The sequence below is a fragment of the Loxodonta africana genome, chromosome 15 (assembly GCF_030014295.1).
Source record: "Loxodonta africana isolate mLoxAfr1 chromosome 15, mLoxAfr1.hap2, whole genome shotgun sequence".
Classification (NCBI taxonomy): Eukaryota; Metazoa; Chordata; class Mammalia; order Proboscidea; family Elephantidae; genus Loxodonta; species Loxodonta africana.
Window position 1 is genome coordinate 3,694,060 of NC_087356.1, and position 27,100 is coordinate 3,721,159.

A 27,100-nucleotide genomic window follows, 5' to 3' on the forward strand; every position below is an offset into this window, starting at 1 on the left:
GTCTGCTGTCTGTCGGATGGCCTGCTTCCTCAGGGTCTGCTGTCTGTCAGATGGCCTGCTTTCTCAGGGTCTGCTGTCCATTGGATGGTCTGCTTCCTCAGGGACTGCTGTCCACTGGATGGCCTGCTTCCTCAGGGACTGCTGTCCATTGGATGGCCTGCTTCCTCAGGGTCTGCTGTCCACTGGATGGGCTGCTTCCTCAAAGTCTGCTGTCCATTGGATGGTCTGCTTCCTCAGGGACTGCTGTCCATTGGATTGCCTGCTTCCTCAGGGTCTGCTGTCTATTGGATGGGCTGCTTCCTCAAAGTCTGCTGTCCATTGGATGGTCTGCTTCCTCAGGGTCTGCTGTCCATTGGATGACCTGCTTTCTCAGGGTCTGCTGTCCATTGGATGGCCTGCTTTCTCAGGGTTTGCTGTCTATTGGTTGGCCTGCTTTCTCTCATCCGGAGGGCTCCCCCAAGTCACAGTTCTGTGACTTACTGCTTCTTTCTTTCTCCTCACCCTCAGGAAAAAAGCCCAGTCCCCTGAAGAACTCTCGCACACACCCCCGTTCTCTTTGATTTTTCTCTTTAATGAGCTCTGGTCTTCAGATGGGGCCGAGAGGAAGAACAAGCATCTTGGGAATACAGGAGTCCTTGGTGACTTGCCTTAAATTAATGAGACTAATAAGGGGAATCAAGTTTAGCTGTGCAAATTAGCTTTACGTTCTGGTTCTTGATGGATTAAATTGCAGATTCTAATTAAATGTCCCCAAATGACTGCAGTGTGGCTTCTAAGGTCTTTTTGACCTAAAAGTTTCTCTGGTTTTTGAACTCTTGTCAGGTATCAAAGTAGTCCACAAATGCTCCGCTTTAAGTATTTCTGTCCCCAGAAATCTCAAGATGCGAAATGCTAATGGCCTTCTGCAAGGGAAGGGGCTGGGCAGGTGGAGTGGGTGGGGGCCCTGCCTGGGGGAAAGTGAAGGGAGTAAGAGGAGGGACTCCCTTGGGCTGGAAGAATGTCGAGGTACAGATGTGGTCTGTGGAATGGTGCGTCTCCACTGTCCCAGGTAGGGGGGAGGTGACTGGCAACTTCATTAACAAGTTGAGGAGGGAGCAAGGCAGGGTGACAGAATTCTGGAGAAAGGTTCAAGAGAGAAGAGCTCTTTGAGCTCAACTCAGAGCCCAGGGTGCCTCCCTCTGCCTCCCACCAACTTTTAGCGCTGCCAGAGGATGACAGTGAACAAAGGAAACAGCCCCCCCCCCCGCCGCCATTGCGTCCCCACACGTGGCCATTGTCTCCATGGAGTCTCCCCCTGGCTCACTCCCTGCGTGTCAGATCTTTGTAAATGGCTGGAAGCAGAGCACAGGTGGAGTATTTCATAAAGATGCACATGATGCACAGCGATTGTAAGCATTTTTTTGTGTGGCTGTATAGTCTTTTTTTATAGTTACCAAAAGAATTCAGTGAACCTTTTACTGAGGTATAAAAGTCATTTGGTACCGCTTGATGGATTTCCACAGTAAATACACTAGTGAAACCAGCACCCACACCAAAAAACAGAACGTTACCTGAACCCCGGGAGCCCCTTCACGGCCTCCCCAGTCAGTACCCACCCACCAAAGGTAACGCTAGCCTGGCTTGTGACAGCATTGCTTTACCTGGCCTGTGCTTGAGTGTCATGTAAATGAAAGCACCTGTTATGTGCTCTTGTTGGCTCTTCCCCTGCGATCCTTTCTAAGCACCTTCCCTGTTGTTTCATCCATTCCACTGTTGATGGGCATTTGGACTGTCACTAGTTTTTGACTTTTATGAATGTTGCTGCCCTGACTGTTCTTTACACGTCTTTTGGTGAACTTAAGTATGCATTTCTGTTCATTCTGAGTCACGGGGTAGGTGTATGTTCAACTTGAGTAGATACCACCAAGCGGTTTTCCAGAATGGTTGTACCATTTTACACCTCACCAACAGTGAACCCGAGTTCCAGCTATTCCACTTCTTTGCAGGCATTTGATATTGTCTGTCTTTTGCATTTTAGCTATTTCAGTGAGTGTGCAGTGGTATTTCATGGTTTTAATTTGCATTTCTCTGATGACTAATGAGGTTGGAGACCCTGTCATGTGTTTATTCCCTTTATTATAGTATTAGCATATTAATAGTGTCTTACGGAGTTTCCGGAATGCACTTACTTACCTGCGTCTGGGTGTTTAGATTGCTTCCAGACTTTGTTGTTGTAAGAAATGTTAAAATAAACATCTTCGTTCAGTGGTCTTCTCCATGTTTGCATTATTGGTGAAAAAATTGGTTTTTATTGTGTATAAATTTTTATAAATAATGCCACATTACTTTCTGAATGCTCGTACCACTTTAGTCATATCGAGAGAGTCGTGTACCAGTCTCCCCTGAGCCTCCCAGCACCGAGCGTTCTCAATAAAAGAACAAACAAGGCTCTTTCGGGGACTAATTCAGATGAATATAGGCGCATTTGGTGTCGCTTTGATAATTGTTACTAAAGAGTTGTCATCACTTTTCCAAGGGTGTTCCTTTTTTATAAATTCATACCTTTTGTCCCTTGGATTTTTAGTTTAGTTTTGTTTTTTTTTAGTTACAAACATTATTGTAACATACAGGTATTCATATTGCAGGTACTTTCCAACCTGTTTCCCATTTGCGTTGCATATTCTTTCTGTGTGTATGCCTTTTGATGTCAGCAAGCCAGCAGGTTGTCACTTGGGTGACTTCTCTGTGGCTCCCGAGCCAGGCCAGTACTTCTCTGCTGAGGTGCCCAGGCTGAAGGTTCTCGGGTGCTCCCAGTGGAAGGGGTAGGAACAGAGGCTGCCAGGGAAACTGAGTCTGCCTAAGGGCTGAGTGCACTGGCCCTGCTGTGCAGCGCATCCCAGACGATGCCATTTCAGATGGGTCATGAGCTCTGAGGACTGCTCTGACAGAGCTGGCCTGGGGGGCGTTCTGTTCTCCATGAAGGCACCACGGGGTCAGGCAGCAACTATGGAGTATGCAGCCCAGGGGAGAGTCCAGAGCCCCTGTTCTTGCACCTTTCATCCTCACTGTGGCCCTGTGAGGGGTACAACTGGCTCCATCTTAGAACCCAAAAAGCAGAGCCCTAGAGGAGTAGCAGCTTCTCTGGGGCCTGTGGTTTGTGAGCGGAAACTGACCCCAGCCGCCCTCTTGCCTTTTTAGGACTGGCCCATACTCCCTCAGCAGATCCCTCCTGGAGGGCAGGAGGGAACAGGAAGGTGCACTTCTGTTTCTCATTCTTTGGGGCTTTGAGAGGAGCTTCAGTGAACACCGAGTAGCCCTTGGCTTCCCCACATTGAGACGATAACATGAGAGTTCTCAGGAACTTCATGTTTGACAAGCTTGTTAAGTTTGTTTGTCTATTTTTAGATGATGGATTTGGGCGTGCTTCTATGAAGAAATGCCACGTGACTCTCCTGGTCCAAGAACAAACATATCTGGTAAGTGGCTCTGTACAGTACCCGGTATGTTAACTTAAGAACAGGAGCAAATGGCCTCCAGCTGTGGAGGTGCTGATGCTTTGGGGAGATAGGTATCTCTGGATGTATGAGGCCATTGAGAGGGGCCTTTTAAACCGAGCTTATCACTCAGCCAAATTCTTAACTTCTGAAAGTTGGTTCCTTCTAGGGGCAGCAGGAGTTCAGCGCATAGGGTTGGAAAAATGTGAAACCCCTTTCTTGTTTCCTGACCTCCTGTGACGAGCAGAGTGTTAGTCCTGTGTTGTAGCAGCGCATGTCTGCTTCAGATTGCGGTGACGTTTTGCCCAGAGCCCTCCCTGTCCATAATTCAGCACTTTCCACTTTAGTTAGGCAAGATTATTATCACTTATGGGCTTCGCAGGAGAAACAGCTGAGACTGAGGCACACGGGATGCTTCTTTTGCTCCTGGAAGAAAAAGATCACATGGGAGGAGGGGTGTGCCTTTGTCTGATGCTCCGCCATGGTGGCCCAGCCAAACCAAAACCAAACCCATTGCCGTCGAGTTGGTTCCGACTCACAGCAACCCTGTAGGACAGAGTAGAACTGCCCCGTAGGGTGTTCAAGGCTGTCAGTCTTTGTGGAAGCAGATTGCTACATCTTTCTCCTGAGGAATGGCTGGTGTTTGAACCGCTGACTTTTTAGTTAGCAGCCAGGCGCTTTAACCACTGTGCCACCAGGGCTCCTTCTTCTTGTAGCTCTTGTCTCTTCTAACAGAGGTTGCGGTGAACAGATTTAAAATTTTGAAGGGTCTGTGAAACTTCTGGCGAGAGAAGGGTATAACAAAGCAAACAAGAAAATCTCAAAAGCCGTATTTTATGTTATACTTAAACCATCATTTCAAATCTGCATGTTTTCTTTTAAAAGAGCACCATCTCTTTATGGGATCCCGTGAGCGTACTGTGGCTTGGAGGAGGAGAGGTGATAGATGGGGCCAAGACCAGCAGAGTCTGTATACCTGGCTCATCACCTGCTGGAAGACCCCGGCTTCACTGCTTGTGGTCTCCTTCCATGAGAGCAGCGTCTCGTGGTCGCCATTCCCATGGTTTCTCACCAGTGTTTACTCCTGTTTCTCAGGGCTACTGCCACCATAGGGAACTAGGGCTTGGTGACTGCGCTTCCCCAGGAGTCGGGCGTGGTCTAGCCCAGGAACAAGAACCCCATCGCTACCAATGACATCATGACAGCAAGAGAGCACAGCCCCCGCCATGGCTCCAGGGCCCGTGCGATGCAGCGGGCGTCCACCATTGACGTAGCGGCTGACATGCTGGGCCTGTCTCTGGCAGGTATGCGCTCTCCGTGTGCAGGCCCTACACAGTGGCAGCGGTGGGAGGGCCAGGCCTGCCTCCTGGACGAGCCCCCTGTGACTGTCCTAGGCTGGAGGGTGCCCTGGTATGGCATCTTTCTGGTCGGACCCGAGGATGGGGAGCAGGGCAATCAGTCCTCTTCCTGAGGATTTCCTCTGCTAGAAGCTGGCTGCCATCAGTTTACTAGTTGGGACAGACACCGCCATGCTAGTTCGCCAGGAGATAACATGAGAATGTCCACGGCGTGTCTAACCAGCGCCCAGGCCATGGTAAAAGCCCTCTGTAGGGGGTCTGTGTAGTCCTGACTGAGGAGGAGGGGTGTTTGGTCTTGGCGTCTAAGATGCTTCAGAATCACAAAAGCCATGTGTTCAGAAAATAAAGAAAGCATCTGTGTTTTTTGGAGGGGTGAGGGGCAGAGTGTTGGGTTTCTTGCATTAATTCTAGAATTAAGGAAAAGTTTATTAAGGATGATTTTTTTTCTGTTGTTTGTTTCTGTCCAGGAAATATACAAGATCCAGATGAGCCCATTTTAGAATTCAGCTTAGGTAGGTGTCTTTTAAAATTTTTTATTAAAAAAATACAGTGTTTAAAATAAAACACTGCCACTGCCACGGGTTGGTCTCAGGACCTGCTGCTGCTGCCGCCACTGCTGAAGCGTTTCCCGAGAAGACGAAGCCAAGACGCAGGTGTGACCTTCGCGTCAGCGTGAAGGAACCTCAGAGGCCAACAGGGCTCGTGTCTCCTCGGGGTGGGGACCGCCCTCCTGTCTGGGGCTGTGTTCCCCCAGGCTGGCAGGGGTGGGATGGTGAGGTGAGCTCACCCAGAGCTACCAGCAGGAACAGCCCCCACCCTCCCATCCTCCCAGCCCTCTGAGGAGACACACCGAGGAGTAAGAAAACTGAGCCGTGGTTCCGCTTTGTCACCCTCTGCCTGTAACGCTCCCTGCTCCCGTTAGAGGAGCTGATGACGCCTGCCTGCTTGCTGCCTCGGGGAGGATCAGAGGAGAGGATGTACTTAAAGATGTATTAGAATGTTTTGGATCAGGGATGGGGCAGCATGGTGGTACTATGTCTTACCAAAGAGGTCAGGGAGCTGAGTGGAGCTGGCCTGAGACCTCCTGCTCCAGAGCCTGACACTATTCCGTGCCCCTGTCCCCTGTGGCCAGCCCCTTGGTGCTGGTCAGCACTGGTCAGTGGCCTGGCAGCTGTGTCCAGAAGCTGGCGTGATATGAAGAAGCACTCATAGGGAGTCAGATGACCTGGTTGTAGTCCTGCCTATGCCACAAACTAACTCCATGGCCTTGAGCCTGTTGCTTGACCTCGCTGGACCAGTTTCCTCTTGTGTTCTGTGGGCTTTCCTGATTGTTTGAGAGGCAGAGATCATGGAGATTAGAAAAAAAAAAGAAAAGAACTTTGACAAATTGCGAAACCCACAAAAGTATAAGCACATTATCATCAAATAAAAAATATTAAACTCTGAAAACATTCCCATTTCAAATGAAATGCTCTTCAGTGAATTCAGAGGGTTCCCTCAGCCCTGGCCTGTAGTGGGTGCTGGGTACCGTACCGTTACTGGGAATGGGGGACTTGGGAAGAAGCAGCCTTTAACTCTGCTGGGATTCCCACATACTTTCTCACCCCCAACTTAGAAGAATTTTATTGGTTTTTATAAATTATAAAACTCACCCAAGGTCTTCCAAGATAGCAGAATGAGCCCATTTCCACCCCCTTATCAGGACCATCGGGAAGAATAAGAAAACTCCTAACAGTGAGATATTTTTGGAGCCCCCACAACCTGGCCTGGGTGGAGGGAAAGCAGATGGAAGAATAGTAATTTGGAGAGAGGAGGGTGGTCACACCTACCTGTCTGAGGGTGGTGGAAGCCAAAGCAGGTGGTTTGTTCCACAGGCCCTGGGAAGGTCAGGAGACCAAATGGGGCTTCTCGGAAAGTTTGTATGAGGAGGAGTTGGAGGTTTGTATCCCCACCACACCTCGCACCCCAGCAGGGGCTGGTTTATAGACTGTCAATCAAACGTGAAGGTAGAGAGAAAGACTTCAGCTACACAGAGTCGCAAATAAAGTTACTTCCCTGCATCCTTTCTCTGGAAGTTAGTGGAAGATGCGCTGTACCCAAAAGAGAATAAATGGAGAAAAAGGAAGACAGAGGACCCGGGAAATGAAGGGTGCATCAGGATGGCCAGTGTGTGTCAGCCATTGAAGTCAGAGCAGAAGTTGAAGGACTCCAGGAAAGGTGTCACCGTGGAGGGCAGAGGGGAGGGGTTGGGGCCAACACGATTGGATTGGTTTGATTGAGAGAGTGTGTATTGAGAGGCATGTTATGGTGCTGTTGGAGAACACAGAAAGAATATAAGTGGAGATTCAAAGAAAACAAACTAATGAAAAACTAAATGTGGGAATTATAGCACACAACTTGGCTCATAATGAATAATATTTCATGAGCTCCAATAACGCAGAATATGGGTCTAACAAAAAGTTGAGCTAACTTGATACTGGGCACGGGAGAGGATGAGAGTTGGTGTCGTTACGCTGAGAATCCTCATCCTCTGTAATAGAAATCAGGACGTGCCTGAGTCTGGTCAATCGAGAGCAGTGATGGTCACGTTGGTCAGACACGTGGAGGAAACACTGGGAAGGAACAGCTTAAAAAGGCGAGGAGCAGGGTGATGAATGGCAGATACCTTAAATTTTAAAATAAAAATCATTAAAAAAAACTATATATATGCGCTTTGTAAAATGTTTAACACAGACTATCTTAGCAGTAAGAAGACCCTATCGGAGAGATGTAATCACAGTTGATACTTTGGTATATATTCTTCCAGATATTTTTTTCCCATAGAGTGCTGTATGTAAACTTTTTGTGATTTTTGGTTGTAGAAGTGATGGAATTTTTTACCAAAAAATGTTATCATAGTGTTTTAACATGATTTTTTCCCATGTAGCAAAAATATCACTGGCATCTTTCTGTATTTATAAATATGGGATCTGCCTTATGCTGGGTGCCTACATAGGCTCTTCTGTACGGCTGTGTTATACATATTTTAGCCAACCTCCTGTGGTTGAACAGTTAGGTTCTTTCCAATTTGCCATTATAAATACCAGCACAAAGAACATACTTGCACATAGATCTTTCATACGTTTCGCTATTTCTTTAGGATGAACTCTTAGAATTTTGAGTCAAATGACCTGCGTTTGAAATATGTTTTACCAGTTTACCTCAACAGCATTTACTCAGCGTTTATTCTGCTGGGTTTACATATGATATGGTTGAAGAAACAAGGCATACATATCAGAGATTAATGATCCCTAGAGGAACATGCCACTTGGCAACGGTTGAGTACATGCCAGCTGAGTGACGTAAGTGATAAACAGTGGGAGGCTGACTGGGCTGGTCAGAGAAAGCTTCATAGAAGCTTCGCAACTTGAGCTAGGACTTAAACATGGGTGAGGTTCTGATAGACTGGGCGGCCAGGAGAGACTGTCCCTTGTAGGAATTCATGTTCTGAAGGTGGCAGTGGACCCATCAGCCCTTAAAGAGCTATCAGTCTGCCCAGCCTTTGGCCTCCTGCCACCTGCCACCTGTCGTCCACGAGTGCCTGAGAGACCCGAACATCCTGACCTTGCACTGGTGTCAAGAACCCATACCTGCTGACAAGGCAGGCAGAAAGAGACCACAGGTCATTTAAAGCCACTGTGTAGCTCAGAAGAAGGAGAGTCAGTGAGATACAGAAGGGCACATGTTGTATGATTCTACTTGTGTGAAATGTCCGAATGGAAAATCTGTCAGGACAGAGATTAGGGTAGAGTGTTGGGAAGATACTGGGAGTGACTTCTAATTGATTGCGAGTTTCTTTTTGGAATGATGAAAATGATCTAAAACCGATTGTGGTGGAGGTCACACAACTTGTGAATATACTAAAATCTACTGAACTGTACATTTTAAGAGGGTGAAATTTTATGGTATGTGAATTATATCTTAGTACAAAAAATGTAAAAAACATTGGATGAATACTGCTGAAAACTATTCTCAATCTGTGATGGGAAATGAAGAAGTGACCTCAAAGTACAAAGTTAAAAAATACCAAGAAAAAGAAGTGAGGCAATGACAAATCCTGGAGTCCTAGTATGGATTGATGGGGGCCCGGGATAAAAGAAAGGGAAAGATAAAGGAGCAGCAGCAGGCAAGAAGTAACAGAAGAGAACCTTATCTGAGAGAAAGAAGGACTCAAGACACACACTGTTCACCATGTGCCAGGTGTTGCCAAGGATAAGTACAAAATCTTACATGCTTCTAGGTGAAAAAATCAAATAATCAGCCAGAAAAAAAGGACAAAATGTAAGAAATACCTGGTCCAAGTCTCTAGAGAACTGAAAGAGGATGGAGGGCCCTCTTTCCCTTGAGGGTATGTGGTGATTACAGAGAGCAAAGCCAAGAGGCCCAGAGGCTGAGCAGTGCTTCAGATGGCCCCTGAGGTGACAGGGCTTAGTTCATAGGGTCGCAAGGAGAAGGATGCTTGGTGAAACTCTCTCCCTTTGATTTAGAATCCCAAAGGGTTATGTACCTGGAGTAATGGGGAACCAGAAGCAGTTCTTCATAGACACTACAGTTAGCTCAGCTCCTGAAAATAAATGAAGGTGACCCTAGAGTGCTAGTGCTCCTTGGCAACAGGTGAAGCAATCATAAATCTTCTCTGGAGAAGGACATCATCCCCGGCCTCATTACTTCTACAGACCAATTTGCAAATAGAACATTCAGCCTAAGATCAAGTTCTCAGAACATGAAGAGACAAAAAATATGAACAGAAACAGACAAGAGAAGCAGACCCAGATTAATAGATACAGACTTTAAAATAACCGTATACCCTGTGTTACAGGAGACTAAAGACAATATTTAGCATTTTTTCTGAGAAGTGGAAATCATGAAAGGAACCAAATGTATATTCTAAATAAAAAACAAAGCAAAAACCAAACCAGTTGCTGTCACGTCAGTTCCAACTCATAGCAACCCTATAGGACAAAGGAGAATTGCGCCACAGGGTTGCCAGCGAGCGGCTAGTGGATTTGAACTGCCAGCCTTTTGGTTAGTAGCCGAGCTCTTAACCACTGTGCCACCAGGGCTCCATGTATATTCTAGAGTTGAAAAATAAAATGATGAACTGGTTGAAAAAATCAGTGGATGGGTTAAAAAGTAGATTAGACAAATTGAAGAGAAAATTTGTGACTTTAAATATCGGCCAATGAGAAAATTTCCAAAATGGAGCCAGAGAGATAGAATAATAGAAACCAGTATCAGAAGAGAAGGTAAAAAACAGAGAACATAGTAAGACATTCTAATATGTATTTATTTAATGTCCCAGAAGGAGTATAAAGAAAGAAGGGGCAGAAGCTGTATTTGAATAGCTGAATATTTCTCACAAACTGATGAAATACAAGTCACAGAATGAATAAAAAAGAATATATGCCTAGACACGTCGTAGTAAAACCGCTGAATCCAAACTCAATGGGAAAACCTAAGAAGCTGCCAAAAAGCACACACAATTACCTCGTTCCCTTCAAAGGAGCAACAGTTAGACTGACTACTGACTTTATAACAAATTTTTAAAAAAGTGTGGGGCGGGGAGGGAGCCCAAAGACAGTATATTTAATGTGCTTATAGAAAATAAAATTTTGTACCTAGTGAAAATGTCCTCCAAGAATTAGGAGGGAATAAAGGTATTTTCAGACCATAAAAACTGAAAGAATATGTCAACGGCAGACCTACAGTACAAACAGTGCTAAGGGGTGCTCTTCAGTGGTGGTCAGATAACCCCAGATGGAAGTTCCCAGATATAGGAAGGGATGAAAAAAAAGGCGGGGGGGAGCAATGTGGAGAGTGAGCACCTGGGTATATCTAAATGAATAGTGACTATGTAAAATATAGTAAGCAAACACACAAAAATGCTAACAAAAGAGCTATCTAGTGTGGCCATATTAATGTCAAACTAAGTGGAATTGAAAGCAAAAAGAGTGATTTGGGCTCTGTGTTTAGATCATCACAGCTACTTTCAGAGAACATGGTAGTCAATGATAACTTACTCCAAATGAAGATTCCGATCAAGTCATCCCAGCTAACTACGCTCAGAACGTGTCAAGGCACTGTTTGCTCGTACCCTACTGGATCTGTGTCTCCTCTCCCCACCTTTTTTACTTATTTCCTTTTAATCTCCCCATTGTCCTATTTTCCCCATTCTTTCTTTCTTTCCTCATTATTAGTATCGTCCTTCTATATTATCCCTCCTTCCCTTCCTGGTTTCCTCTGTGCTTGTCACACTTGTTGGGGCTGAGGAAGTAGTTTTAAATCAGAGTTAGTAAAGTTTGATCTCCTCTATTCATAATTTGGAAACCCTGGTGGTGTAGCGGTTAAGTGCTATGGCTGCTAACCAAGAGGTCAGCAGTTTGAATCTGCCAGATGCTCCTTGGAAACTCTATAGTGCAGTTCTCCTCTGTCCTGTAGGGTCACGATGAGTCGGAATCAACTTGACAGCAGTGGGTTTGGTTTTGGTTTTATTCATCATTTAAGAGTGGGAACCAAACAGTTATATTTCTAAATGGACCCCCCCAACCCAACAAAGCTAATGGTTTTTACTGTTGTTTGAACTTTGATTTACTATATCTTTCATCAGTTCCAAGATGCAGTTACTCACATTTTAACATCCTGAAATCAGAAAGGGTCTTACTATCAATGGCATGTCATAGTTTAATGACAGTGAGCTTTTTTCTTTCATGATGCATCTGACAAGAGATAGCATCTTTGATTCAATGAAATATGGTGTCGTGGATTGAATTGTGTCCCCCAAAATATCTGTCAACTTGGCTAGGTCATGATTCCCAGTATTGTATGACTGTCCACCATTTTGTCATCTGATATGATTTTCCTGTGTTATAAATCCTGTCACTCTGATGTAATGAGGTGGATTAGTGGCAGTTATATTGATGAGATCTACAAGATTAGATAGTGTCTTAAGCCGATCTCTTTTGAGATATGAAACAAAGAAGCAAGCAGAGAGACAGGGGGACCTCATACCACCAAGAAAGCAGTGCTGGGAGCAGAGCGCGTTCTTTGGACCTGAGGTTCCTGCGCTGAGATGCTCCCAGACCGAGGGAAGACTGACGACAAGGACCTTCCTCCAGAGCCGACAGAGGGAGAAAGCCTTCCCCAGGAGCTGACACCCTGAATTCAGACTTCTAGCCTACTGGACTGTGAGAGAATAAACTTCTCTTTGTTAAAGCCACCCGCTTATGGTATTTCTGTTATAGCAGCACTAGATAACTAAGACATATGGTCATTTTTTTTTTCCTGTGGGTCGCTTCTATGACAGAATTTTCTCAGTCTTGTAATCTATTTTAAAATGCCTAATACAATGAATTGTCTAATCGAAACAGTTCTGGTAGGTACTTTTAGTTCTGAAAAGTATCATTTTTAGTAATTTTGCATTTAATATGAGTTTTATAAGGAGAACAAATGAGTAATCACTCCTTTTTTTAAAAAAAAAAAAAGCTTTGTTTATTTTGCCATAGAATTTTAATTTGCCTCCAGCATACACCTGCACACAGACCTGGGGGGTGGCATAAGGTTAGGGTTGGCCGGCAGTCACGGGATGCAGCCGTGGGGATCTGTGTCTTAGCTTTCATAGACTCTGGCTGCTTAGCTCACTTGGTTAGTGGCTCAGTTAGCCACTGAAGTCAAACGTGAGGGTTCAGACCCCATACGGGGTTATCGGCTGTGTGCCCCATTCCATGAATATAGAAAGCCCCTTCAGCTCAGCCAGCTGCTGTAGTCAGGGCGTTGCTATCACGGGGGGCAGGAGAAGTGGTTGGAAGAGTAAAAGAGGTTGTTGAGAATTTTAAAAAATCTCCCCCTGCGACAGCTGTCAGTGTGATTGTCTCACGCATTTACTGTGTGTGCTTCCTTAGGGTTGCCTTGGGATAGATGTAACTGGAGCCTGGTTTTAAAGGACTTTTTCCCCATCTTGATTCTCTAGCTTGCAGCGAGCTGCATACTCCATCGCTAGATCGAAAACCAAATAGTTTTGTAGCTGTGAGCGTAACCACGCCTCCTCAGGCATTCTGGACAAAGCACGCACAGACGGAGATCATTGAGGTGGGTGCTGCTGGGCCCCTGTCTTAGGAGGGGACCTGGGATGCAGTGTGGCATTTCTAGCCCCTCCCCGGTGGCAGGGCTGTTCAGTTACCTGAGCACCTGTAGCTGCAATTGTATTTATGTGAATAGCAGCTCTTCCTGGGTTTTCAGTACATTGATGACTCCTCTGGGAGCATTTATATTGGTGATCTCCTTTACAATGATTGATTAACTATTGTCTGGATGGCGTTTATATTGGTGATATTCTTTACAATTATTAACTATTAGCTGGTTGTTTTTGAACGTTGATCTTGTACAGTTCATTGCCTTTTGGGACATAAGACCTTACTCTTCCTTGTCATTTCTAATTGGTTGCTACTTTTGGAGAATTGTGCTCATTAATCAAAGCTTGGGGAGGGGGCTAACCATTAACCAACCCTCTTACAAGAACATTGCCTTATTTTTTTAATTGGTTTTTATTTTTATAGCCTTTTGAGCTAAGTGTCATATGTTAATTTTTTACATCAAATTATATATATTCACCAAGGGAATTTTACAGAATCCTTTTAGATAATTGAAGGTATTGCATAAGTTATAAAGCTAAGTGTGGGAGCTGCTGGTGTGAGATTCTGCAGGGACTTTTTTTTTTTTTTATGTAAGCATCTATGTGAGCTATCCCCTGCCCTAGTGGTGCAATGGTGGCGTAGTGGTTAAGAGCTACGGCTGCTAACCAAAAGCTTAGCAGTTTGAATCTACCAGGCGCTTCTTGGAAACCCTACAGGGCAGCTCTACTCTGCCCTGTAGGTTCGCTATGAGTCAGAATTGACAGCAACGAGTTTTTTGATTTTCTAATGGCGCAGTGGTTAAGAACTTGGCTGCCAACCAGAAGGTCAGCAGTTTGAATCTACCAGCCACTCCTTGGAATCCCTGTGGGGCAGTACTACCCTGTCCCTGTGGGGTTGCTATGAGTCGGAATTGACTCAACAGCAGTGAGTTTTTTTTTTTTTTTTTCCTTTAGGTTAGCAGTCTCAAACACACATAAGCTTCATTTTTTCTTCTTTCCCGTTTTAGAAGATAGACCGCCCTTTTAGCATCTCGGAAATTTGTTTCCAAGTTCAAGTTAACTATTCCATTTTCTAAGCATTTGTTGAATACTACCTACGCACAGAGCGCAGTATTGGGCCCTGTGGATGACACAAAGCGTATTCAAGTGCAGTCCCTGCCCACAACAAGTTTACCTTCGTGCAAGGGGAGGCAGAAACGAATGTGGCTGTACCTGTAGCCGCAGAGCGTGGGAAGTGTTAGAGCAATGAGGGGAGCTCCGTGGGAGCTCAGAAGGATAGGGACTCCCCCAGTTCCAGGGGTCAGGGAAGGTTTCCTGGGGTGGTGCAGAATGAAATTCTGGTCCAGTAGGCCTGGGTGGGGCCCAGCAATCTGCATTCCTTGGAAACTCCCAGGTGATGCTGCTCTGCAGTTTGGGGACCACACATTGAAGAGCAAGGTCTTGGAGGACATGAGGTCTGAGTGGGTCCAGGGGGATGTGTAGGGGTGACAAGTAGAATTCATGAAGAAGTCTGCCTAGGCAGAGAGAATACAGTCAGCTGTTGACATCCCTGTATTTGCAAATAGCAATATGGCACAAAGCACTTAGGAAACTGGCCCAAAAAGAAGATATATGCTCAGCTTTTTTGTTGTTGTTGTAAGACTAAGAACACATGTGGACATTCAGCTCATTTCAGTTTTAGAAAATCCCTCCTAGAAATGAGCCTTTTTGCACAGCTTGTGCAAATGGGCCTAATTGTTGTATCTGCGTCAGCTAAAGGTGTCAGACTGCTGTTTTTTGGTTGCGTGAATTCATTTAAACTACCTTCATCATTTGTGTTTATCCAGGGTGGTAAGAATGTTAATTTCTCATTCTGAAAATTTTGGTGTATTTCAAAAGCAAAATGACTTTAAAAAAATATTCAATGCTGTATTCTCATTATTCTCTAGCAATACCTGCATTTTTTTTTTTTTATTTCTGTTCTAGGGAACCAACAATCCTATATTTCTCAGCAGTATTGCCTTCTTTCAAGACTCTCTTATCAATCAGATGACACAAATCAAACTATCTGTCTATGATGTCAAAGACAGATCTCAGGGAACAGTTAAGTAGCATGTTATTAGTTCACGGAATTTTCTTCTCTTTCTCTGACTTACGTAATCATTTGAGAAATGAACACACGATTGATGTCAGTTCTGGCTCACAACTTAGCTAATGTCTAAATGTATTTGTCTTTGGGAATTTCTTCCTGAGCATCTCCATTGGGCTTGTGGGATGAGGGTCAGACTTCTTGTGGGCGCCAACCAGCCAGACTCCCCTGGGGCATGGTAATTGGGCCAGAGGCAAAGTGAAAGCACTAACCCTGTCTCTCTCTACCGTCTCTTCCCAGATGTATTTACTCGGCTCTGGGTCCTTCATTGTCAAAGATCTGCTCCAAGATAAGCATCATAGGCTGCATTTAACACTAAGGTTGGTATTTCGTTTCACTTCTTTGATAGGATCTGAAATTATAAGGTCAGGAAACAGGTGGGAAAGGGCCCATTTCCCAACAGAGAGACGGCGTACCCTGCCCGCTCCCAGCGGCTGTTCTAAGGGGAGGTGGTGATGGTCTCTTGAGACACGACAGAGCACTCAGCCTGTTAGAGGGCCTGACCAGAATTGTGTGGCATCAGTTGGAGGAAACCTGCACAGCCGTACTTATACCTGAAGAGAGATGTCAATACAGATGGAACAGTAATAAATGCACTTGCCTCTTACCTGTCTCTTCCCCAGTTGGACGTAGTCTCCCAGAAAGCAGAGATTATTATCTGCTTTGCTACAGCAAGCTACTGCTGCTCACGAAAAGGTCAGCGGTTCAGATCCACCAGCTGCTCCTTGGAAACCCTATGGGGCAGCACTACTCTGCCCTGTAGGGCCACTATGAGTTGGAATCGACTCAACAGCAATGGGTTTGGTTTGTTTTTTTCTTTGTTCCTACATCTCAGGCACCTAACACAGTGCCTGGCATGTATTAGGTTCTCAGTAAATAGCTGTGGAAGAAATTAACGAATGAAAGCAAAACCCCCATTGTGCCCCTGGACGGGAAGATGAAAGATGTCAGATGTCAGCCCTTCCCAAATTCACCGTAAGGGTGATTCCCATCAAAATCTTGACTGGTGTTCTTTTTTCGATAACGTAAAAATTGGAACACTCTGACGATGTAGAAAAAATAGCCTAATGTAGCAGAGCGAATGTTGATAAAGAAGATTAGTTCCCTGCTAGATATTGGAACATTCGGAAGCTACAGTAGTGACAGCGTCGTAGGCATTGGCTGGCTGAACAGGGCAGGACGGGGGACCTGCAGACGCCCTTAGTGTGTATGGAGAACTTGACTCATGATAAAGGACGGATCTTAGGTAAAATGAGAGGGATGGGGTGGAAGGAAAGCTACTTGAGAAAAATATCCAGGTCCATCACAACCTAGAACTAATTCATTTGGATTAGAGTTAAGTGTGGCGCAGTGGTTAAGAGCTCAGCTGCTAGCCGAAAGGTTGGCAGTTCGAATCCATCAGCCATTCTTTAGAAACCGTTTGGGGCAGTTCTCCTCTGTCCTGTAGGGTTACGATGAGTCAGACAGTGGATTAGAGTTACATGTGAGGGATGGGCATCATTGTTTTTAAAAAGGAGCTAAAGATAGCTCCTGTTCAGTAGACCACATAGCACAGGAAGGGACTTTTCCTGCCATGAGAGCAGTGAGAGAAAGTCACAAAGGAAATGGTCAGTAGATGTGACCACATGAAAATTTAGAACCTGCTTGTCAGACATCACAAATTAAAAACCCGAGGCACCAGGGTGTCCCTGGGGGCTTCCCTGGATGGATCAGGTGAGCCCAGGTAGCTACCAGTCAGCCTGAGGGCTCTTAGGGGTCAAGCTGACCGGGGCTGAGTGGTATTCACTGTATCATATTAAGACTCCAGTGCTTCTTGAAACCCCGGGTGGTCTTGGCTTACTCAGGAGCCTAGGCCTAAACCTTGGGGTTAATCAGCTTGAGGGAAGAGTGGGGAAGGGGCAGAAAGGGGTCCAGTGCCAGAATAGGTTCCATCCAGCACTGATTCTGGATGTTTCCTATCACCTTCTGGGCATGAGTGAGCCCAGGAACTCACAGGCAGCGCCAAGACAAGCAGCATCTCCCTCTGAGAAGCACCTTCTGGCTTTGCCATGCAGACTTAGGTGTTCCTCAGGCAGGTAGACTCAGGTGTTCCCTAGCCAGGTAGACTGAGGCGTTCCTCAGCCAGGTAGACTCAGGCGTTCCTCAGCCAGGTAGACTTAAAAAAAAAAACAAATCCACACGTATCTGCAGTGCTTTGTTCTACTCTAGATACAGCCCCTCCACTGTGCTCTGATGGCCTGCCTCCTTCTGGAGCCTGTGCATCCGTGAATGTTGATGGACCAGATGACTGGGTGGGCGCTCCCAAGACCCCTTGATGACCCAGGACGGCTGAGCTTTTCATTTAAGCAGAAAGCGAAGCCCAGTCACGAAGCCACTCATCAAAGCCTGTTGTTCGTTGCAGGTCTGCGGAGAGTGACCGAGTGGGTAACATCACCGTGATAGGCTGGCAGATGGATGAGAAGTCAGACCAGCGGCCCCCTGTGACCCGGGCTCTGGACACTGTCAATGGGAGGGTGAGTATGCTGCCTTTCTCCTCTACATTAGAAAGAGCAAGAAGACCATCCGGATGACTTAGCCTATGGCCTTGGTGGGCTGCTGAGTTGGCGCCCAGTAGGGACCTCTGGTTCTCCCCAGACCCATCTCAAAGTATAAAGAATGGTGCTCCCTGTTAGAGAAATACAGATCAAAACTACAATGAGATTTCATCTCGCTCCAACGAGGCTGGCATTAATCCAAAAAACACAAAATAATAAATGTTGGAGAGGCTGTGGAGAGATTGGAACGCTTACACACTGCTGGTGGGAATGTAAAATGGTACAACCACTATGGAAATCGATTTGGCGCTTCCTTAAAAAGCTGGAAATAGAACTACCATACGATCCAGCAATCCTACTCCTTGGAACATATCCTAGAGAAATAAGAGCCTTTACACGAACAGATATATGCACACCCATGTTTATTGCAGCACTGTTTACAATAGCAAAAAGATGGAAGTAACCAAGGTGCTCATCAGTGGATGAATGGATAAATAAATTATGGTATATTCACACAATGGAATACTGTGCATCGATAAAGAACAGTGAAGAATCTGTGAAACATTTCATAACATGGAGGAACCTGGAAGGCATTATGCTGAGTGAAATTAGTTGCAAAAGGACAAATATTGTATAAGACCACTATTCTAAGAACTTGAGAAATAGTTTAAACTGAGAAGAAAACATTCTTTCGTGGTTATGAGAGCGGGGAGGGAGGGAGGCAGGATGGGACAGAGGTATTCACTACTTAGATAGTAGATAAGAACTACTTTAGGTGAAGGGAAAGACAGCACACAATACAGGGGAGGTCAGCACAATTGGACTAAACCAAAACCAAAGACGTTTCCTGAATAAACTGAATGCTTTGAAGGCCAGCGTAGCAGGGGCAGGGGTCTGGGGACCATGGTTTCAGGGGCCATCTAAGTCAATTGGCGTAATAAAATCTATTAAGAAAACATTCTGCATCCCACTTTGAAGAGTGGCATCTGGGGTCTTAAACGCTAGCAAGCAGCCATCTAAGATGCATCAATTGGTCTCAACCCATCTGGATCAAAGGAGAATGAAGAACAAGGACCGAGGTGATTACGAGCCCAAGAGACAGAAAGGGCCACATGAACCAGAGACTACATCATCCTGAGACCAGAAGAACTAGATGGTGCCCAGCTACAACGGATGACTGCCCTGACAGGGAACACAACAGAGTATCCCTGAGGGAGCAGGAGAGCAGTGGGATGCAGACCCCAAATTCTCATAAGACCAGACTTAATGGTCTGAGACTAGAAGGACCCCAGTGGTCATGGCCCCCAGACTTTCTGTTGGCCCAGACAGGAACCATTCCTGAAGCTAACTCTTCAGACATGGATTGGACTGGACAATGGGTTGGAGAGGGATGCAGGTGGGGAGTGAGCTTCATGGATCAGGTGGACACTTGAGACTATGTTGGCATCTCCTGCCTGGAGGGGAGATGAGAGGGTGGAGGGGGTTAGAAGCTGGTGAAATAGACATGAGAGAGTGGAGGGAGAGAGTGGGCTATCTCATTAGGGGGAGAGTAATTGGGAGTGTGTAGCAAGGTGTGTATGGATTTTTGTGTGAGAGACTGACTTGATTTGTAAACTTTCATTTAAAGCAAAATAAAAATTATTAAAAAAAAAAAAAAAAAAAGAATGGTGCTCCCACAGGGGAGGGCTATGCCCTGGAGCCTGCCTCTGCTCTGGGCTCCACAACTGGCCACCCCTAGAGAGAGAGCAAGAGCAAGTGGGTGAGAGCCAAAAGGGGGCACTGCAGTCGGAGGGATAGAAGTACCCTGTGGGGTGTGGGATCTTGAGTAGACGATTCCTTGAGACTCTCATTATTCTGTGTTCATAATTTCCTCTCCTGACAGTCAGGGCTTCACACACATCCCACGTCCACACACCCGTACCTTTTCATGCCCACTCCCCTCCCACCTCTCCCACTCTCTCCAGCATGCTCTCCAGTACCCTCTCACACTTCCTCTCTCACACATACTCCCCTTCCTCTCTCCCACCATCTCTCACACTTCCTTTCACGTACACTCCACCTCCTCTCTCTCACTCCCCAGCACACTCTCACACACCTTCTCACACTTCTCTCATGAACACTTCCCGTCCTCTCACACCCTCTCACACTTCCTCTCACACATACTCTGCCTCCTCTCCTATACCCTCTCACACTTCCTGGCACACACACTCCCCCTCCTCTCTCACACTCTGTCCAGCACACACTCCCACATCCTCTCACACTTCCTCTCACACACACACTCCCCCTCCTCTCTCACACCCTCTCACACTTCCTCTCACACACACTCCCTCTCCTCTCTCACTCTCTCCAGCACAAGCTCCCACACCCTCACACTTCTCTCACACTTCCTCCCATGTGCACTCCCCTTCCTCTCTCTCTTTAGCACACTCCCCCACACCCTGTCACACTTCCTCTCTCACACACACTGTCTCACACATGCACCCTCAGGCTCTCAAGCTAGAAGTCCAAGAACCCTGACAGTGGTAACTAGTCGTCGTCATAAAATGCCAGGATGCCTCATTTGCCCAGAGAAGCCCAGACCGATGGGTGTTCCTGTGCATGGTCTCTCCCCTCCTTCCGTTTTACACAGCAGCACATTGAAGCGATTTAGGCAGAAGAGGTGCATTTTTAGAGAATTGTGTTTGTGTGGAATACTCTCAGTATCTACTGGGAGGTGAGCTAATTTGTCTTGTAACTTGGCCAGTTTATTAGTAGAGTGTAGTGGTGGATGTTAATTTTAAGAGTTTTTTGTGATGTATTTAGGTCACCATTTCTGTCCAGTGCTCCGGAGTCATCCGAGTCTCACAGAATTCTTGTGTTTTTCTGTACGTGCTATTAGATGGTTCTGCCCGTTGATGAGAGCTTAACTGAGTCATTGGGAATCCGATCCAAATATGCTTCATTGCGAAAAGACACTTTACTAAAATCAGGTAAGTGACTTCTCCCATTGGTACTCTTGTCCAGTTGGGGCCCTGGTCACCCTTTCCTCCTACCGGCTGTGAGTCACAGCCATGGCATGGATTCCTCTCTGCTGGTCATCGGCCCACCGTTCTCTTGGCCAGCTCTGTAAAGCATTGGGAATGCTCAGAGAAAGGTGGTTCTTCCTTCATTTCCCTCTTTGCTGTTTCCACATTGGGCCTGTTGTTGTAGGGTGTTGTCAAGTCGATTTTCGACTCACAGAGACCCCATGTAACAGAGAAGAACTGCCCCATAGGGTTTTCTAGGCTGTAATCTTTCTGGGAGCAGATCGCCAGGTCTTTTTCCTGTGGAGCCCCTGGATGGGTTCAAAGGGCCAACCTTTTGGTTAGCAGCTGAGTGCTTAACCATTGCGCCACCAGGGCTCCTGAGAACCATCTCCCTGCCCCATCCTCAGCCTCTGGCACTTCAGAGTTAGTTACATGCTCTGAGGCAAGATTTCACATTTCAGGGAGAGAAATTTTCAGGTTCAGCCACTTGGTGGATTTTTGGTTTAAGTGTTTGTTTAAATGTGTAAGAAGACTAGAAGATGTCACCATCGGTCGAGGGCCAGGGAAGGGGGACCACGAGGCAGACCTGCCGCCAGCCCACACACAGCCCCTGTCTCCTCCCACCTCAGTGTTTGGTGGTGCCATCTGCCGCATGTACCGGTTCCCGACCACCGATGGCAACCACCTGCGGATCCTGGAGCAGATGGCGGAGAGTGTGCTCTCCCTGCACGTGCCCCGGCAGTTCGTGAAGCTCCTGCTGGAAGAAGACGCGGCCAGGTGAGGCCATCCTACCCACGGAATGTGCCCCTTCCTTTCTAGAAAGCTCCGCGATGTGGTGGACAGAGCACAGCATCAGATGGGCTTGCTGCAAACCCAGCCTCTGCCTCTCGCCACCTGTGTGACTTCGGCTTCACGGCCTTGATTTCTCACCTATGTCACGGGGTTCCGTCATGAGGATTTCACAAGACAGCTTGCTTGAGGGGCCAGATGTGTGCTCAGGCCTGCTCCTCCCGTTCCTCTTTTTTTTTCTGCTTTCGTTCAGTCTTCAGGAAGTTAGAAATAGCTGGTGATTCTTTGGTTACAACTGCCACAGGTCAACAGTTTCCTGGTGGCGCAGTGGTTAAGAGCTCAGCTGATATCCAAAAGGTTGGCAGTTCAAATCCACTAGCCACTCCTTGGAAACCCTGTGGGGCAGTTCTGCTCTGTCCTGTAGGGTCGCTATGAGTTGAAATCGACTCGACAGCAATGGGGTTGGTTTTTGGTTTAGGACATCTTTTGGAGCCACAGTGATAAAGGCTCCAGAATCCTGAGTATGATTTGTCAGGGTGCTGAGGTCCCTTTAGGGCGAGGATGGAAACCCCTCCACATCTCTTAGCTAAGGGCATGTTTTTTATTGGTTCTACTGGGTTTTTTTTTTTTTTTCCAAGACAGGAGGAAGTCCTGAGCAGTGGGCCAGGCACTGCAGTTCACTGCCTGGCTTGGCCTATCATTTCTACTCCTTGTCGTAGAACAATTTTACTTACAAGCTCAATATAACAGAAACATGAAAGAAAATGATACAAACTCTTTATCTTGAAAAAAATTCAAACTGAGAAAAATTGCAAGAATAATACAATGAACACACATCCAGCTAAATTCACCAATTGTTAATATTTTGTTATGTTGCTTTATCTCTCTCTATATGCAAATCTTTTATATAATTATTTTAATTTTTAAAAATTTCCTTTCATGGTCTCGGGGAACATCTAGCTCAATTGGCATAACATAGCTTATAAAGAAAATGTTCTACGTTCCGCTTTGGTGAGTAACGTCTGGGGTCTTAAAAGTTTATGAGCGGCCATCTAAGATACTCCACTGGTCTCACCCCTTTGGGGGCAAGGGAGAATGAAGAAGACCAAAGACACAAGGGAAAGATTAGTCCAAAGGACTAATGGACCACAACTACCACAGCCTCCACCAGACTGAGCCCAGTGCAAGTAGATGGCGCCCAGCTACCACCACTGACTGCTTTGATAGGGATCACAATAGAGGGTCCTGAGCAGAAGCTGGAGAAAAATGTAGAACAAAATTCTAACTCACAAAAAAAGACCAGACGTACTGGCCTGACAGAGACTGGAGAAACCCTGAGAGTATGGCCCCCGGACACACTTTTGGCTTAGTAACGAAGTCACTCCTGAGGTTCAACCTTTAGCCAAAGATTAGACAGGCTCATAAAACAAAACAAGATGAAAGGGGCACACCAGCCCAGGGGCAAGGGCTGGAAGGTAGGAGGGGACAGGAAAGCTGGTAATAGGGAACCCAAGATGAGACGGGAGAGTGTTGATATGTTGTGAGGGTGTTAACCAGTGTCATAAAACAGTATGTATAGTGTTTAATGAGAAACTAGTTTGTTCTGTTAACTTTCATCTAAAGTACAATAAAATAAATACAAGTGTCTCAAGTATGAACCAATCCTTTGCTGTGTACTGCCAAAAAAAAAAAAAAAAAAAGAAACTGTAGAGTTTCAAATCCCTTATGGCTTTTGGCCAAGATCTAAACTAAATTACATAATAGTCGTTTACTACCTACAAGGATGTAGAATCTGCTCCATAATAAATTTCAACATTTGCCCAAAAAAAAAAATTTTTTTGCTTTCAGCTTTGTCCATATTTGTATATATTTATGTAGCTTCCAGTCATCTTTGACTAGGCTCTGACCCATGACGACCACATGTATGTCAGAGTAGAACTGTGCTCTGTAAGGCTTTCTAGTAGCTGATATTTTGCAAGTAGATCACTAGGCCTTTCTCCCAAGGCTCCTCTGAGGGGACCCAGACCTTTTGGTTAGCAGCCAAGTTAACTATTTGCACCATGTAGGAACTCCTGTATATAGCTACAACTTACTTTTTCATGTATGTGCAGTTTTCATGTCATAATTTGTAATTATGGCATAACTTTCCATTATTTGGTATACTGTCATTTTAAAGAGTTCATTCAACAAGTGCTTTAGTTTTGAGGATTTTTTTTTAGCACCAAACTTGCCTCGAATGCCGTGCTCCACTGGGAAAGCTTCTTGGTGAACATGACAGACTGTGGGAGACGATAGTGACAGAGCGCTAGTACACAGAGGCACCCTGCATATGTCAGTGGTGTGAGGAAGTGAGAGAGAGAAGAGGATGAGGGAGCCACGTGAGATGCCAGGGCAAAGAATTCCAGCAGGCAAGGCTCGTGCGCTCCTGGAGCAGGCCTACGGCTGTTGTTGTTGTGTGCCGTCGAGTCGATTCCAACTCATAGAGACCCCGTGTGACAGAGTAGAACCGCCTTACAGGGTTTTCTTGCCTGTAGTCTTCACAAGAACAGATCACCAGGTCCTTCTCCTGCAGAGTTGCTGGGTGGCTTCGAACCACCATCCTTTTAAAGGTAAGCAGCCAAGCGTTAACCAGGGCTCTCTAAGCCAGTGGCTAGTGCCACGGGTTTGCTAGCTGTGAAGAGAACATCAGCTTCTCCACAGCCTTGCCTGCACTAGTGTTTTACACATTTTTTTTTTTTAGTTAGTAATTATAAAATGGTATAACTTTTTAAATACCAACAATTTTGTCTATGGCTAAAAACTTGCATGAAATTATCTTTTATATTTCTCAAAGGAAAACTTGTGCACAATATAAAAAGTCAGATAGTGTCAAGTGTCTTTTAACAAAAAAGTCTCATGGCACCTGCTTTCTGCTCCACTTCCCAGAAACAGCCACTTTTACTATTTTTGTGTTTTCCGTATTTTTTTAAGGCACTCTCTAAATTCATGCACTGCAGAGATATAGCTACTGATGCCCTATGGTGGGAGCCCTGGAGGCGCAGTGGTTAAGAGCTTAGCTGCTAACCATGAGTTGGCAGTTCGAATCCACCAGCCACTCCTTGGAAACCCTGTGGGGCAGTTCTGCTCTGTCCCGTAGGGCCCATGTGAATTGGAATCAACTCAGTGGCAGTGGGTTTGGTTCCGATGGTGAGGGTTTTCACACTTTGCCATTCCCCATTTTCCTTGGATAGTTACACCTTATTTTTTTGTGTGTGAAATTTATATTGTTTTCATCGTTATGTAGTTATTATTTACTGCTGAGCTAAGGAGTTCACATTTCAGTTCTTACACAGCTTTTATTTTTTCTAGAGTTAATAATGGCCTTTTTCTCTTCTCCTCTTCTTCCTCCTCCCTGCCTTCTTCCTTCCCTCTCCTGCATGCCTGTCAAGCACACACACAAACAAGATAAGGCAAGGCCTGACCCAGTGGCTGAGAAGCCAGTTCTAGACCGAAGATAAGTGGTTTTGTATTCTGCATCTCTCTTCTGTGGCAGGTGGAACAGAAGGCCTCAAACGTCATCAGAACCTGAGACCCCCACAGCAGCCTCCCCAGGGGGAGCAGGAGGCGAGGAGGAGAGGGCCTCTGAGCAGTTCCTGATGAGCCTCCCTTTCTGTGCTCTGGGGAGCACACACAACAGTCTGCCCAGACTCAGATGGGCTCTGTCCAGTCCTCCGCATGGTGGCCTATGCGGGAGGCTGTCAGGACACCGGGGGAGGCCGTCGGGGCACCATGGCAGTGTGCATTCCCGTCACCTCCCTCTGCTCACCTCTCGTTTTTAGTTTACCCCGAGCATTTGACTAGGTACCTGTTAAAACCTTCACCAAACACTTCCCCGTGTGCTCAGCTCTACTTCTCATTTAGCCATCCCTCCTAGAGCTGTGTGTCCTTCTGTCCCACTGGCTGTCCTTTTGGCTTGTGGTATAGCCGCTGGCCTGGCCTGATATCAGTCATGCCTCCGTGGACATTTTGTCCTGGTTAGGACTCCTGTGCCCCTCCGGGGAAGCGAGCCAGCTCCATGGCCTGATGTGTGCATGTTTTGCCTTTAGGGTCTGTGAACTGGAGGAGTTAGGGGAGCTGTCCCCTTGCTGGGAGAGCCTTCGACGCCAGATAGTCACTCAGTACCAGACCATCATCCTCACATACCAGGAGAACCTGACTGACCTCCATCAATACAAAGGTGGGCGCTGTGTCTCTCTGTCAGCTGGGCTCTCTGCTCTCCATTTTCCAGAAATCTGCAACCCAGGGTCACTGAAATGCCCTCGCCGACACACATTTGAATGTATTGTTAAAAATAGATTCCTCATGTTGGTGTGACTTCTTTCAAGTATGGGTTTTTAGATCTTAATTAAAAGAACAAATCTGTGATAATTGCATTGAAAATTGTTTCTCCGATTGAGTCATAGCCAAAAGTTTTTTTCCCAGTCTGGTGAAGTCTTTTGTATTTAATTTTTAGGAGATCCCATTTATCCAGCTTATCTTCTGGTGTTTGTGTATTGTTCATTATGGTTTGTACGCTGTTTATGCCGTATATTAGGGCCCTTAGTGTTGACCCTTTTTTTTCTTGTTATCTACCAAAGCAACCACTGTAGAAGGAAAATGAATAGAGCCAAAGGCCTGGGCTGTTGGCTTATGTCGTTCATTCACCTTGGTCTGATAGCAGTGAAATGACCAGGCTGTTTCCCTTGAAATAAAATAGCTTTCTGACTTTCTCATTTGAAATATTCAGTAGTACTTGTATTGAACGTGTAAATTGTCTGGGTCTCCCTCTTGAGACTCAAAAGAGAAAGTGAAGCACAGACACTCACTTTTCTCCTTGAAAGATGCCGGCTGATTTTCAGGGCACTCTCAGGCTAGATTCAGAACGTTCTTAACTTGTTCCTTTTTTTTTTGCAAATGGGGTGCATATTTTTCATTACTTTATTTAATGCTTTAGCAGTTGAAATTATTCTCTGTCTTCAGATTCTTCCGTCCCCCCCTCCCACCCCCATGGGATTTCATAGTAAAATCGTAAGCCCATGATGTGGTCTTGACACGGAACACATGAACCTATCCATGAACTTGGCTGAGAAGCCAATACAGGAATGGCGACATCCTGGGTTTGATTTGGATCTGAAGAACGAGCTTCAGATAAAATGCTATCATCTTCCTGAAGAAGCTTAAGGACCTCCCCTTGCCAGATAACTGTTCCCCAGGAAAGTGTGACACCCACCCAGCCTTGAGTTTTCAAGAGCAGAGCCTCTCGGTGTTAACGTGCTTTGGATCCCCCGAAGATCTTGTGAGAACGCACGTTCCGATTTGGCAGGGTCTGAGATTCTGCCATGTCTCACGGACTTCTGTGGTGCAGTGCCGCTGGTCTGTGGACCACTCCCCACGGATCAGGCTCTGGAGTAAAACCTCCTGTGGCAAAATGCAAAACAAACAGCTGCTGATGTGCATTTTGTAGGCTGGTAAAATTACCTTCCTTCTGTTTTAGATAAGGTCGCTGTGAGTCAGAACCAACTTAACGGCACCTAATAACAACAACAAATTAATTTGCTTTTTTTTTCTTTCCACTAGACAGAATGTTCATTTCTTATTCTATTCTGATTGCCAGTTTGATTTTTAAGC

General features: G+C 45.9%; 1 protein-coding gene across 11 annotated transcripts in view; it reads left to right on the top strand.

Annotated features, from left to right (window-relative positions):
- Positions 1–27,100, top strand: part of INPP4A (inositol polyphosphate-4-phosphatase type I A) — a 171,692-nt gene that overhangs the window by 78,545 nt on the left and 66,047 nt on the right. For 10 of the 11 annotated variants that reach the window (XR_010317889.1, XR_010317888.1, XR_010317887.1 and 7 more), the window contains exons 2-11: positions 3,385–3,455; positions 4,569–4,777; positions 5,299–5,343; positions 12,837–12,955; positions 14,964–15,080; positions 15,367–15,446; positions 17,528–17,639; positions 20,539–20,629; positions 21,295–21,442; positions 25,540–25,670. Coding sequence is in view for 8 of the 11 variants with exons in the window: in XM_064268432.1 (XP_064124502.1) it covers positions 4,672–4,777; positions 5,299–5,343; positions 12,837–12,955; positions 14,964–15,080; positions 15,367–15,446; positions 17,528–17,639; positions 20,539–20,629; positions 21,295–21,442; positions 25,540–25,670 (949 nt within the window). In the remaining 3 variants the exon portion in view is untranslated. Of the gene's footprint in view, positions 1–3,384; positions 3,456–4,568; positions 4,778–5,298; positions 5,344–11,834; positions 12,055–12,836; positions 12,956–14,963; positions 15,081–15,366; positions 15,447–17,527; positions 17,640–20,538; positions 20,630–21,294; positions 21,443–25,539; positions 25,671–27,100 lie in introns of those variants that run through there. The other variant, XM_064268437.1, reaches the window with a different exon arrangement.